The 15665-nt window shown below is 43.4% G+C and overlaps 1 protein-coding gene across 4 annotated transcripts in view; it reads right to left on the bottom strand.

Moving 5' to 3' along the window:
* The window catches only part of RELL1 (RELT like 1), a 72110-nt gene that overhangs the window by 17834 nt on the left and 38611 nt on the right, over positions 1-15665 (bottom strand). For all 4 annotated transcript variants that reach the window (XR_009540366.1, XR_009540367.1, XM_060148372.1 and 1 more), the window contains exons 4-6: positions 11742-11799; positions 9076-9312; positions 5685-5823 (exon numbers count right to left, since the gene is read on the bottom strand). Coding sequence is in view for 2 of the 4 variants with exons in the window: in XM_060148372.1 (XP_060004355.1) it covers positions 5688-5823; positions 9076-9312; positions 11742-11799 (431 nt within the window). In the remaining 2 variants the exon portion in view is untranslated. The remainder of the gene's footprint in view (positions 1-5684; positions 5824-9075; positions 9313-11741; positions 11800-15665) is intronic.

The following is a 15665-nucleotide window of genomic DNA, read 5'->3' as shown; positions in this document are numbered from 1 at the left end:
TTGAGGTGCAGCTTCTGTTTATAAAGGCCAATGAATCCCATTAAGGGGCTTCCATCAAATTTGTGATCCTTTTTCTTAAAAAATATATATATGTGTGTGTTGCCCTGAAAAAAATATAAGCTATGGAGAAAAATTAACTCGTGATACCTAAAGTTTCTCACCATCCTCTCCTTCCATGGAGAGTTAACAAAAGAATGAGCCATACAGAGGACTGCAAATAAAGCAACACATCATCAGGGGAGGCCCCCACCGGACCATCACTGCACTGCCTGTCACCAGAGTCCAAAAGCAAAAAGGAGAAAAGCTTGCCTTTCCTCACTGTTAGAGGAGGAAATGAAAAGGCCCCGAAGATCTGGAGAGCTGACCTTGTGCCCGGCAGTGGTCCTGAGGAGGGAGGGAGGGTGATCCATGAGTCTTGGCAAAAAGGAGACTTTTATCCCAGAGCAAAGCCCCAGCCCAGCAGTAGCACGGTGAGGTGAAGAAAATTCAGTCCACACTAGCTCTTAATATAACCCCTCCTCTGATCTGTATAATAAAAAGAACTTAAGTTGCAACACTTTTCAATTGCCTTGTTACTAATTCTGATTCCACTTCCAGTAAGAGGGGCATGTTATTTCTAAGGCCCTCTTAACACACACAAGAAAATGGCCCAAATTCCTAAGGGACTTGCCAAATATCTATTTCTGAGATGTCATCAGACTCCAAAGCTCTAATGTTCTTAAGAAGTAAAAAGTGAGTTACAGTATCTAAAAGTGATGCTTGAGGAATGGGCTAATAACTAACTAGGACCCCTGAGAATGGGATGGAAATTATTGATAATAGTGAATAGTGAGTTAGTGAATACTAACTCTGTGCCAAAGCCTGATTTAAGAACTGTACACATGTATTATGTCATTTACATCCACCACTACACCCTACACCACTTGAAAGATGAAGAACCTGAGGCTTGGAGAGGTTAAGTAACTTGCTGAAAACAACTGGTAGTTAGTGGCACAGTTAAAATTAAACCTAAGCAGTTTAAAACTCAGCTCTTAATCACTAAACTAAATGACCGAAATAAGAATTAATAGAATAGCTTCAATAATAAAACGATTTAAAACAGAGATATCTAATATGATGAATTTCTGTTTTGATAAAAAAATATTTTCTGTAAACTTACCAAATCAACGTTTTCAATAAGATACTACCATAAACTGGAAAGGGGGGTAGATACTTCAGAAACATGTGCGAGAGAATGCTTACGATGGCATCATTTTTAAAAAGCAAAAGCCCAATGATAATGAAGACAAGGCAGTGGCATTTGGAGGCCGAAAGCAATTTGATTTATTTAACTTTGAAGAACAAAAGCTTATTCTTCTAAGAAGAAATCAAAACACATTTTCTGTGGAAAAAAGAAACCATTTTAACTGCATTGCCAAAATAAATCAGGCAGAGTGCAAGTCAGATCTAGCTACAAAAAAGAACTCAGGCAAAGGAAACAGGGGGGAAATAATAAAGGGGGGAAGAAATGCCAAACAGCAGATTTTGTTTTTTAAAAAGAGAAGGAGAAAGAGAGAGAAATCCCAAGTCTAGTTGGTGGTATCAGCCACTGAATTTTCTTTTTTTTAAAGATGGAAACCTAACCAATGAGTAGATATGCATTTGCATTTGAATATTTGAATCAGTTCTATATTAAAACAAGGCATTCCAGTAAAATAGCTTGGCCAAAAATTCAAATTTAAACAAAAATATTTTTCAGGAAAAAAACACAACTCTAAAACCTGTATTAGACAGTCCAAAAGGTATATAACACTCCTGTCTTATTGTATTAGTTACATCCCAGTGCAGATCTTCCTATTCGGCTCAGAACCAGAGATCTTCTGGGCCTAGAAGGAAAAACTTCAGGATCTCTCTTGTTGGAAAATCAAGTCACATTAAATCGCCCAAACATACTCTTTCGGAGGATGAGAAATATTAAGAAACCAAGCAAGAAAAATTTTCATAAGTACATACATATTTTTGAGTGTCAGTGAATAGCCCTTTCCCTCCTTTCGCAGAGTCCATTCTCTGTTGGGCTCATCAGACATCATCACTCAGCAGGTCCCAACCTCAGCAGGCTCTAACCACAGGACCTGTTTTTCCTTGGACCCGGCTGAGCGGTGAAGTCTGGGACTCCGGGAGCCAGACTGCCTGGGTTGGGCTCTAAACTCTACCACATTCTTGCTGCTAACTCTAAACAAGTTGCCTCAACTCTCTCTGCTTAAACTGGCACCTACTTATTGCTGTTGTGAGGATTAAATCAGTTAATACATGGAATATGCCTTCTAAAGCATGCCCGGTACATAGTAGATACTCAATACGCAGTACGTATTATAATTAAATTAGTCCATCGGCATTTGTGACGTTATTCTCTCTACTTTTGAGTCTGTTTGAAATTTTCCATAATAAAAATTATTTTTTAATTCCAAAATTGATTACAATTATGTTGAAGGCTCGGAAAACACATCCCCTTTCTGAGGTCACTCGTGCTCGTTGCACCTTTGGACGGCACAGCACCACTGAGAGCCAATGACAGGCCAGATGCTCTCCTGGCACTCGCCTTCAATCGATGGATTTAATATCCTATTTCACATTCAAGGAAACCTGGAGTAAGGGCAGTTAAGGACAATTTCCAAGCGGCGAAGCTATGATGAGAGCCCAGGTCTCCTAATCAAATCCAATGCTCTTTCACAAAATCCCGGTAAGAAGATTGCGTGCTTTGCAGAGAGTATCAAGTTGTAAACCAGTCAGATGTGGTCAGGATTTTCAGATGGCTGGATCAAATCCAGATACGGACAGAATTTGGACCAAGAAAACTACCTGAGCAATCCTAATTCTTTTAACCTTCCCAGACCTTGAGTGCCTCCCTCCAGGCACGGCACTTTAGCAAGGCTGGAATCTGGCTGAGCCTAACCCAGGATCACCTTGCGCTTCCTGCCCGAGGGCAAGCAGTGTCTTCTTACCCACCTCTGCTCTGTCTCTCAACACACTGCCAGGTTGATGACTCATATGCAGAACTGTCATTACAACTCATGCTTTCTCTTTCTTTGCAGCTAAACTGGCCGGCCCTCCTCACCTTAGACTTGAATAGCCACATACTTCTCGTCCCAGAAGCCAAGTCCTCGCGACTTCAATCAGAATGTTTCTCTAATTTACCAAAGTCACTCAGGATTCCAATTCTAACATGTAAGATACCATCTACTCTGTGGGTAATACTTTCTGCAATGATGGAAAAATGTCTGTATCTGGCAGCCCCTAGTCATCTATGGCTACTGAACACTTGAAATATGACTAGTGCAACTGCAGAATGAAACTTTTAATTTTAATTAATTTAAATTTAAGTAGCCACAGGTGACTAGTGGCTACCATATTAGACCACCAGGTCCCAGATCATTGGTGGAGATGTTCCTCATTCATGGATCTAGGGCTGCCCCTTCATGAGCACCCCAGGACGGCAGAAGAGTGCAGCTGGTCTTACAGTCACAGACCTCAGTTCAAATCAGCTCCTCTTTCCAGTCATGTGATCCATAACATGTAATTTACCCTTTCTGTGCACTGGTTTCCTCATCTGTAAAGCTGGGGTAATAGTATCCATCCCATTAGGAGATGTTTATATTGGTGACATGCGAGATACATCTCAGTACAACACCCAGAAGACTAGAGTACTGAATTGACATTAGCTGCTTTTATGATCTTCATCATCCTCTTCGTTTTCCTAAATTCCTCTTGGTTCCCTTCCCAAGGCACCAGTAACTGGCTGAGAAGCCAAAGACAGACTTTTCTGCTCCATGTCTCTTCTTTAAAGAAAGCCTCTGTTGGGTTCCTCAGCTCAAGGGAAGCGGCCAGATCTTCCCAAGGGCGAAATGGCAAGAACCGGTGCTGGAAAGCTATCAGAGCCCCTACGTCTTACAGAATTCAGGAGCACAACTCTTCCAGATGACTTCTGTTTTGTTTTTTTTGTTTTGTTTTTTTGTTTTTGCGGTATGTGGGCCTCTCACTGTTGTGGCCTCTCCCGTTGTGGAGCACAGGCTCCGGACACGCAGGCTCAGCGGCCATGGCTCACGGGCCCAGCCACTCCGCGGCATGTGGGATCTTCCCAGACCGGGGCACGAACCCGTGTCCCCTGCATCGGCAGGCGGACTCTCAACCACTGCGCCACCAGGGAAGCCCCCAGATGACTTCTGGATCATCCTCAACCCCTCTGAGCCCGGGCAGGTTATCAGAAGCTTCACTCAAAAGCCCCTTCTCCGCCAAACTGGCCACTTAAAATAATCAGTAGCACTGACTGGGCATTTCCTATCTGCCAGGCCCTGGGCTTCCCATGTTATTTCCCTGATATCGCATTGCCATCCCTCAAGGCAAGCAGCATCATTTTTATTTCTCAGTGAGAAAAGTGAGGCATAAAAAAGCCCAAGCACCTTGTCCAGGTCCCAGGGCTAGTGAGTGGGGAACGGGAACCTGAACCAGGCAGCCTGACTCCAAGGCTCAGGTTCAACCTTGCTGTTTCCCTGTACCTTCTAGGACCTGGCTATTCCTCTCCCCCTTACCCCGCCTCCCCCTCCCTTTGGAAGTGGAACCTCTTCTGCCTTAACATTCAGGCTCTGACCGTTCCATTGGAGACTTTGGAGCTGGTCACTCCTGAGTCCTCACACTCCTCCTTTTACATATAATAAGTAACATGAAAGGGATGAATGGGACTCAAGCCAGAACAGAAAGCCAAGAAGATAAAGGCTAAGCCAATATCAAATTATCACAGGCTTTTTTTTTTAAGTAATATCTCCCAAAGTTAAAACTGCCAAGCCAAGAAGCATTCACGTTTGCTTTTGAATTGCTTCAAAATATTTGGTGGAAGGAGTAATACTTCTACTGGGGGTATTTTAGAACTGTGACACATCAAACAAAACTGGTTTCCAACTCAAAGGAAAAAAGCATTGCTTTGCTTGCTCAAGCCTTTTTCGAATCACAGTTTACCTAGAAATGGCGACAAGATTATATTTCATTTGGCCTGCGTGGTCGTTTAAAGGATTTTTAACAAGCCGCCAACATTTAAAAACCTGTTGATTTCATCTGTAGGGGCTTCCCTGGTGTCGCAGTGGTTAAGAGTCCGCCTGACGATGCAGGGGACACGGGTTCGTGCCCCGGTCCGGGAAGATCCCACATGCCATGGAGCGGCTTGGCCCGTGAGCCATGGCCACTGAGCCTGCGCGTCCGGAGCCTGTGCTTCGCAACGAGAGAGGCCACAACAGTGAGAGGCCCGCGTACCGCTAAAAAAAAAAAAAAAGTCTAGATTTCCACCTTTTTTGCCTAAGATCTAGCCACACTAAGTGTTTCCTGCCTTGTGGTAATGCAAACCCTAACAGATGGGTTATGTGATTTCTAGTTTGCTCCAGTCCCCACCACTCCACATTACCCCCTAAGTAATCCCCCCCACTCATTATCATATGGGCCAGGTCCCTGGAGGCACCTGTGTTGATGGGCTCTTCACGAAAAGCTCTGGGCAGACAAGTAATGGTGTTCCGACCCCTACAGCCTTACCAGCTCCAGGAAAGTACTTCTCATTTCCCTGCCAAGTCACTCCCGTATTACCACAGACTCCAGGGAGGCTCTGGGCACCTTCTCTCTGCCATGTACCACCCACCCCCAATGTCGCCACAACTTCAACTTACCTGCTACTCTGTGCCACTTCGCTCTCTCTTCAGGGGGGTCATAGACACCTCCCCATTGACGCTGTCGGTCCCACTAACTGACATTAAACTTCTCCGCTCCTTCTGATTTGACTTGTGTTCCACTTTCGTAACTCTAAACCTGAGTGGGGGAAAGAGGAGATGTGACGGGTTTTGCTTTTCCACTGAACAAGAATCATGAATGAAGTAAAAATCATCCACCTGGAGGATCCCAAACTCAGCCAGAAGTTAGGACAGCAATGAAAATCACCATATTCACATACACACATGACTATATATAAAATAGATACCCAACAAGAACCTACTATATAGCGCAGGGAACTATACTCAATATTTTGTAACAACCTATAAGGGAAAAGAATCTGAAAAAGAATATATATATATGTATTAATATATACGTATTATATTAATATATATATAGCTGAATCACTGTGCTGTACACCTGAAATTAACATGACATTGTAAATCAACTATACTTCAATAAAAACTTTTTTAAAAGGAAAAGAAGGGCTTCCCTGGTGGCGCAGTGCTTGAGAGTCCGCCTGCCGATGCAGGGGACATGGGTTCATGCCCGGGTCCGGGAAGATCCCACATGCCGCGGAGCGGCTGGGCCCATGAGCCATGGCCGCTGGGCCTGTGCATCCGAGGCCACAACAGTGAGAGGCCCGCGTACCACAAAAAAAAAGAAAAGAAAAGAAAAGAAAACCACCATATTCAACAGGAGGAACCGTCCTGCCAAAGCTCCCAGCCGATGTTCACTCAACACATCAGACTCTGCTGCACAGTTTACAGAGCATGGGAAATGCACTAAGAAACACGGGTACTCAAATATGAAACAGCCTCAGAGCTGTGGTTTCTAACAAGGACCTGGGCTTAAACATCAGCTGTTTTAACAACAGAAGGCTGGATAAAAGCCTGACCAGTTTGCAAATCTGATGTTCACTAGGGAACTGTCTTCTCAAATTTCACCCAGCAGAGGGTCTACCTCTATAAACAGGGCCCCAGACACACATTTATCAGCTTCAGTCGGGTGGCAGAGTTTTTGTGTCTGCATGAGTTTTGTCTGGGTTTTTTTGTTTCTGTTTTTGAAGCAAATTTCGGTTTTCATTAAGGGTTAAGGAATTTAAGAAAGAGATTTTCCTTAAGAATTAAGAGAGAAGTTAAAGAAATGTACTCAGTTGGACGGCTTTTCTCGTCCATCACCATCAAAACCCTAAAATCTTTCGCAGCAGTTTCTCTCTAGTCGTGGTCTTCATTTCCCTCAAAACCATCTAAAATAAATTCTCCTTGTTTGTCCAAAATGAGCTCACCCACCAGAAGGAGGAAGGAGACTCTGAAGCAGTGAACGGAGGATCAGGAAAAAAGTTGTCACCACAAACCTATTCGGTCAAACTTTAAGACTCTCTTTAAGCAACACTTGCTGAAAAGCAGCCTGTAATCACTCAGCAGTCATAGTATTTATTCTATCTCCAAGACGGAGAGTTGGATTGGGGGCGTTTAAAAAAGCCATGTTGAATCTGAGTTGAAAGTTTCAGCAGATTTTTTTTTAAAGCAAACAAAATACACTTTGTCCAAACAAGTTGCAGGTTCTCACCGCATTCCACATTCATAAGTTCCCATGACTCTGCTCTGAATAAAACAGTGTGGTCATGAGTTGCACTGTTTTGTTATAAGTGGCAAAGAGCCAAGGAGTCTTCTCCTTGTTGCTTGTGCAACACATGATGAAACTCAATGGAATTCAAATAACAGTAATAATAATAGCCAACAATTCTTGAGTATATAATAAGCACCAAAAACTGGTCTAAGACCTATACCTGAGTCACCTTATTTAGTCTTCACAGCAACCCGATAAGGTGAGTGCTACTGTCATCCCCATTTTATAGAGGGGAAAACTGGGGCACAGAGAGAAGTAGCAGTTTGTAAGTAGTGGTGTCAGGAGTCAAATGAGGGTGACTCAGTGAGTCCAGGCTACTCTTCCCAGAGTTTGTCAGTAAGGAGAGAAGGATCATGTAGGCAACACTGTCAGCTTTTGCTCAGGGCTTCCCAGTCTGGTGCCAGCAGGCATGCTCTCGACCATTACTCTCTACTGCCTTTGCACGTGCAGCACGAGCCTTGCAGTTCCTGCAGGAGGCTCAAAATCAACCAAAAATGCTCTGCATACCGTATCGTCAAATTGTTTATCACTTGAACTGCAAGATCTCCGCATCACATATGGGTCACAGGTAAATGGAACTTTAGGACTGGGAAAGGAGGAGGTGAAGTAAAAGCGAGCAGTCCCAGGGGTCCACGTGGATCTTACCCGGCAGAGGCTGGAGAGCAGTGGACCAGGCTCCATCTCTTCCCTTCTTCCTGGCCGACGTTACCTACCTCCCTGGCCATTAGGTGTGGCCAAGTGATTGAGTTCCAGACAGAGGAATGTGAGCAAGACTGAAATGTGCCACTTCAGGCCCATCTCCTGAAAAACCTCTTGTGAACAATGCTCTGCGTACTTTCTCCTGCTAGCAAATCCAGCAGAGGCACAAGATGGAAAGGACCCAGGGCTCTGGGTGACTGCTTGAAGAGCCACCACTGATCTTTCGATTTCCACAAGTGAAATACAAATTTACATTCCCTAACAGTTGAGATTTGGGTTTTATCTGTTAGAGCAAGTGTGATGGTTAATTTTTTGAGTCAACTTGACCAGGCTAAGGACTGCCCAGAGAGTTGATAAAACATTGTTTCTGGGTGTGTCTGTGAGGACGTTTGCAGAAGAGATTAGCCTTTGAATTGGTAGATTGAGTAAAGATCACCCTCACCGATGAGAATGGGCATCATCCAATCCCTTGAGGGCCTGAACAGAACTAAAAGGCAAAGGGAGACTGAATTTGCTCTTTTTACTTGAGCTGACACATCCCTCTTCTTTTGCCATAAGACATGAGCATTCCTGGTTTCTAGGCCTTCAGACTGGGACCAGGACTAATACCACCGGCTCCCCTGGTTCTCAGGCCTTTGGACTTGGACTGAATTACCACCAGCTTTCCTGTCTTCTTGGCCTCCATAATCGTGTGAGTTAATTCCCATAATAAATCTCTTACACGTGTGTCTGTGTGTATATATATATCTTATTGAGTCTGCTTCTCTGTAGAACCCTAATACAGCAAGTAATTAATTTGTTACCTTAATTAATACAAGTCACACCTGATCTTGCAATAGCCACCTCTTAGAATTCTTCTGCTGTTGGAAAAATACAGGACTCAGACCAGAAAACATCAAAGAAGCCCAGAGATAGGACCTGAGCCAGGCTCAGGAGAACACACTCTACATTTAACGGGTGTACAAATCCACACAACGCAGCAACTGTGTTACACAAACCCAAAGCACCCCCAGGACTCACCTGCCCACAGAGAGGACAGTAACTTCTCCTTGGCGCCTTGAGCGGCCCTCTTTGGCCTTGTTGGTGGGTTTTATGAAGTGCCATCGCTTATGCCTACATCGATGACACACGTCCCGCTCGACAGCGCCACCCACTGTGTGCAGATGGTGGCCGCAGATGTGCTTCCCTGGGGTGCCACCTGGCGACAAGGGCCCGGGGCTCACAGGCGGGCTCCCAGGAGTGCTAGGGGTCGCCGGGCTAAGGTGGGAAAAAAAAAAAGGAAAAGGTCGAACTGATTATTAAAAGAAATACCAGCTAAGGCATTCTCTCCCCCTGCATTATAAGAAGCAGGTTTAAATCAAAAGAAAAAAAATGCCTCTTCCAATTATACAAATGGGCTTCGTGAACTGATCTCAGGCAGCAGGTACTCAGCTCTTATGACTAGACAATGACAGTTCGTTTTAAACAGTAACAATGTGATTTATCACTTCCCGTATGGAATTAACTGGCCAGAAATAAACCACTGCTTCTAATGATGATGCACTGTTTGTCGTTCAAGTATTAGGTCTCTTTCCAAATGGCTGATCTCCCTTTGCATGCAGCCTAATTTCAAGTAAACTAATTTCTCGCACATACCCAAGTTCCTCCTAGATCTCTAAGATAAGAGATGCCTCAAATATACGTGCCCTGGAGGAGAGAAAAACTTAAATTCCAATCAAATTATCAGATGACTTAAGATAGAATATTTGATCCAATCTGACTATTGTGTCAAAGGAAGAAAGCTTTTAGGTCAAGACATCAAAAGTGATGCTCAAGACAGATGTTGATCATCGTAATGACAAAAATAGCTAACACTTAGCAGTCTACGCACTTGATATATATTAATTCCACTGATCTTTACAAAACCTTGAGGTAGGTATTATTAGTTTCCTCATTTTAGAAACTAGGACACTGAGCCTCAGAGCAGTTAAGTAACTTACCCAAGGTCACACAGCTAGTAAGCGACAGCTGAGATCCAAATCTAGAAAGACTAAATCTAGAAACCATGATCTTAACCATCATGCTACAGTGCTTCAGAAACAGGGGAGATCACTCTGATAACCTGGAAGAAACCCAGCCGTACCATCCAAAATATAAAAAGCAGAAGTATATATAGGTCAGATGCTGGCTGCTTTCAAAAGGCACGTGTCAAGGCTCTGGTCCACTAGGAAAGGAGGAAATAAGACAGGACAGGGCCAGCCCAACCAGGAATCAGTCCTCTGACCTGGTGTAGGTGGGGTGGGCAGGGCAGCACATAACAGCAGAGCCTGACTCCTGAGACTGGGCTGAGAGCCCAAAAGGCATCTAGAAGTCTCATGACAGCATAAAGCCAGCCTTTACGCTGCTGGTAACCAGCCCACTTGCCCACTTCAAAAGTAGACAAAAAAATTTAACAACATTCATTCAACAAACGTTCATCTAGTACACGCTGCACACAAAACCCAATGACAGGGACTATAGGATGCTGAGGCACTAAGATGACTGAGGCAAAGATTCGATGAGGTGACATGCTCCTAACACAAGGAGTCTGTGGTCAGGGCTGGAGTGTGGCGGAAACCACAGCTCGTATGTCTCTATAAACTACACCACCAGAGCTCCTTCCACTGGCCTTCCGGCACTAAGTCACCTCGCTAAAATGCAGATCTAACGTGGCCAGTTTGACAAACATGTATGAAATAGCTAAGATGCGCTTGGGTGTACCACCCACAGAGTAAGCAGGAAAAGGTCCAAACTCCTTGCCATGTCACTCAAACCCAACTTGCCTTCCTGGCCTTTCTTGCTTCTGTCCATAGCATGAACTCGGGCCACCCCAGACTGAACCTTACCGGAGGCATCCCACACTTTCACTCTCCCGGGCCTTTTGTCCTGGACTTTCTCTGCCTACAAGCAGCCCCTGCTTCTTGCCTCCACTCCCCACTAGACTTCGTCCTCCATGGCAATGATCTGTGAAGACCCGGCTCCAGCATCATGCCCAGCACACAGCAGGCACTCAATAAATGCTCCATGAAGCATGAAAACTTACATAGAAATACAGTTACCTGTAATTAATTAGGAAGGACTATGATACTCAACCACCGTAACCTAAAACTGGTAATACAAGAACAGAACTTAGCAGGTGCCCCCAAACCAGCCTGGTTTTTCGTTCAATCATCATTGTTCATAGAGGTCTTTCGATGCCCGAGGCATTCGGTATTCCTCATAATATTCCAATTAAGTTGGTACGGTGGTTATCTCCAGTTTACAGATGATGGAACTTGAGCTCAGGGTGGTCGGTTAACTTGCCCGAGAAGAGGGGATCCAGAAGTGGTGGAGGTAAGACTCACCCAGGTCCCCAGCTCCAGGGCTACTCTTCCCTCTCGACACCGTTCTCTAACGCAGCTGTTCTCAGCCAGGGGCGACTTTGCCCCCAGGGTACATTGACAGTGTGTGGAAGCGTTGGTTCTGGGATGTCACACAGCAGGAGAAAGGGACAATGGCATCCAGTAAGTGGAGGCCAGGAATGCTGTTAAATGTCCTACAATGCACAGGACAGTTCCTCACAGCAAAGAATTCCCTGGCCCAAATGTCAATAGTGCCAAAGTACAGAAACCTGCTCTAGCGGATAACTGAAAACGAAAGCCCCATAAAATCAGGGGAAAAGCACTCACCTTTCAGGATCACACAGGTTGTTATCTGCTACCATTGCCTTTAAAACATCAGCATTTGCTAAGGAAAAAAAAGAAGGTCAAGAATTAAAATGGGGGACTGCCCTGGTTGCGCAGTGGTTAAGAATCCGCCTGCCAATGCAGGGGACATGGGTTCGAGCCCTGGTCCGGGAAGATCCCACATGCCACGGAGCAGCTAAGCCTGCGAGCCACAACTACTGAGCCTGTGCTCTAGAGCCTGTGCGCCACAACTACTGAGCCTGCGCTCTAGAGCCCGCAAGCCACAACTACTGAAGCCCGCGTGCCACAACTACTGAACCTCGTATGCCTAGAGCCCGTGCCCCACAACAAGAGAAGCCACCGCAATGAGAAGCCCACGCACCACAACAAAGAGTAGCCTCTGCTCACCGCAACTAGAGAAAGCCCGCTTGCAGCAACAAAGACCCAACGCAGCCAAAAACTAATTAATTAATTTTTAAAAAAGAATTAAAATGGAATCAATCAGATGAGTGATCATAGAATTATCATATCAGAAAAACTGTTTGGAAAACACCTAATTGATTTCCTTCAGTTCACAAATGAGGCCCTAGGGCCCTGGAGAAGGGAGGGTCTTTCCCAAGAAAAACCCAGATGTGGCACCATCTGCCAATACTTTTCACCACGCAGGAATTTAGGGAGAGTGACAGAGAATCTATGCAAAGGAAAGCAGATCTACCACAGAGCTTTGTTTCCTACACGTCATTAGCAATATAACATAGAAGCCATATCTTTCTCCCCTTCTCAAACCAAAAGGAAACTGAATTTAACTCACTTTGCTAAATATGTCATAAAATGTATGTCTCAAGAGACCTGTATTTTAATACCTTATCCATGCTCCACGAATTAGCCCTAAATTCTGGATACCCATGTAGTATCAAGTCTATCCCACATAGAATCAGGGATGAGAAAGGATTAATTTTCTAGGTGGGCCATTCAGACCATACAAGACCTTAACTCTAGCCAGATAGCTTTAAATTTCAAATGTTGGTCACACCCATCAGTTAAATTAGACTTCTAATGTTAACTTTTTTTTAAAAAAATCCAAATTTGTAGGGGGTGCCTAGGCTGTCCACTAAAGCAAATTGAATCTAAGCTTCTTGGGTGCCTACCCCACCGCCATGCACAGACACACATGTTCTTTTCGTCTTTTGTAGGGTGAAAAGTCTTAAGGATAAAAGACTGAAGTGAGTGGTCAAGTTTCTCTTGGGTATTTCCAGGCAAGGCCAGATGTGATGACCGACTCCTGACCCATTCCCATTGATTTTTAAAGCACTGTCCTCAGGATTAACCACAACAAATTCCCCAGAGACAATGAAACAATTTAAAAATCACTATTTATCATGTGAGCCAACACCAACATTATCATCTCAGATGAAATCCGAGAGGAGGAAACTTAACTCTATTTTCAACACTGCTGCTTTTAAGTGCTAATAGCTAAGGATGTCTCCAGTGTTTCAACTTTTTTTCATTATTGCTCCACCCAGAAGCCTTTTTTTTTACATTTTTTTCCTAATCACCCTCCCATGAAACTATAATACTGCAGATATACACGTTTATGTACTATACGCATATCTGTGCTTTACATATAAAATAGTAAGGGGGTTTTGCCCCCTACAATCTAATTTTCTCCCCTTCACAACCCTTGCAAATGTATGGGGTTTCTGAAGACATATTGATGGAGCGTACCATCCTTTTCAAAAAGAAATATTTTCTTTGCCTTTCATGACTATCTGTGAAGATGCACAAATGCATATCCAAACACAAGGTTTGATCTAAATAAGACTCTTATCGTTACAAAAACAGTGCTGAAATGGATCAGCAGTATCTTTTCCCACGTGACAAAAAAGGCACATTACCCTCTGTAAGACAAATTTAAGTACAGTCTCATCATTTTCCCTTTAACTAATACTAAGAATTCAGAACAATAATTTTCTTTCAGATAAAGAGTTTAGGGAATACACAATAATTTGCCAGTTGAGATTTATATTCTGCCATCATTTACTAAACTTCAAAACTATAAACAGAAAAGAGGGAAAAATAACAACAAAAAAGGTACAAAAACAAAGATAACACTAATAGCATTCACTTATGAGAATGAGCTTTTCAAAAACAGAAGTTTAAATAGTCACCTGAGAAAATTAATTAATCAAAATGATGACCTCTGTTAGAAACATCAGATGATAAAATGCTGCCAGAGAGATTATGAAAATATATTAAAATCATTACTAAAACTTGTTTTTATGGGCTTGTGTTGTTTCTCATGTATTCATGTATTCCTGTATCTTGCCCTTTTTTCTTAGAAACAATAGTAAACAACCCCTTTGTTTGCTGTGAGTGATGCTTTAAGCATAGACTCAAGTTTTGATCATTCATACCCATTGAGGGTGGGTGTGTGAGACCAACACACACATACACACGCACATACGTCCTTGTCTCTAGTCTACCCTGCAATCTATACCAGGGAGTAAATCTCAGTAAACTAACCCTTGGGAACATTTTTGGTTTCCTGTGATGAGAAAACTCTAACAGAACACCACCATGAGCACATAAACACATGCTTTAATTTGGCTGTAAAAGAGCAATAATCCAATTAAGTTCTAATGAATATATTTCTCCTCCTTGTGATTACTCATAACTCCAAAACGCCGCAAAAGATGGTTTCTCCTACAGTTGTCAACATTCTGTCTAACAATTCTTCCCTTCATGGGCATCCAAAGGATGGGAGGAGTCAATTATAGGGCAAGCAAATCCGGTCAAGAACAGGGGAAATTTTCCAGTGGGCAGTAATTTCCAGAAACTGCTTCCTCTCTTCTTTCCTGAATTTCTGCCTGATAATATGCATAGACCAGTCAAAATCAGACAAGAAAAATGCCTTGTCTTCTCTCCCACTATTACTCTCTTTAAAGTTTTCCCTTACATTCAAGGCAAGATCCTGGTATGTACCAGTCACTGGCTAAAAGCTTTACAGACCCTATCATGTTTGATTCTCCCCAAGAGTGGGCAGAGTTATCATCCCCATTTTAAAGATAGACACTGAGGCCTAAAGACTGTAACTGACTGGCCAGAGCCCCACAGCTAGAAACAGAGCTAGAAACAGACCTAGATTCAAACCCTGGTCTATCTGACTCTGGGGTGGGTGCTTTTCACCCCGACCTACTCCTTCAATGTCCAAGTCTCTATCTAAATGATGAGTAGTTTAACAGTTCACAGGATGTCTGCATAACCATTATAGCAAGTTCCAGAGATCTACTCAGTAGTGATGGTAGTTTATGGAGGAATCCTTTTTGCCACCACACAAATTGAGCCCCAAGGTAAGAATGTCACCAAGGGATCCCTCTCTCTGCCTAGCGTGAATAACCATAACCAGGGCGCTTGGAGAGTAATCACAATACTCCGAAATGTTGCTGTTTTCAGACAGTGTCAGGGCCTGGCAGAGAAGCTCAGCTACGGAGTTGCAGGTACTTTCCAAACTTCCATACAGTGGAGTTGCAGGTACTTTCCAAACTTCCATACAGAGGCCACTGAATTGAAGACCCAAACGCTCTTCAATTCAGCTCTATTTAGAAAGGATTAGGAATTAGGGGGAAAATAATCAGTCTGCAGGCCAGCCAATAAATTCATCCTTCAAGAGATATTTATCTAAACAAGACTTGATTTGCAACATTCAAGACCTGATAGGTTTAAACCATAAACAAGAATGTCACCATGAGTACAGGTGAAATATTATCCCATTAGCCAAATTAAAAATGCAAAGCAGAAGACGGGTCATATATCATGACTGCAAATGTTTTAAAATATGTAAATGTAGGCAAAGAAAACATAAATAAACATGAAAAAATGGTAATGGCTTGTACTCAATTTTATTCCTTTTTTCTTCAATGTTTAAAG

This window comes from Lagenorhynchus albirostris, chromosome 4 (assembly GCF_949774975.1).
Source record: "Lagenorhynchus albirostris chromosome 4, mLagAlb1.1, whole genome shotgun sequence".
In the NCBI taxonomy this organism is placed as follows: Eukaryota; Metazoa; Chordata; class Mammalia; order Artiodactyla; family Delphinidae; genus Lagenorhynchus; species Lagenorhynchus albirostris.
The sequence above is the reverse complement of the archived record's forward strand: the minus strand, read 5'-3'. Positions and strand labels throughout refer to the sequence as shown.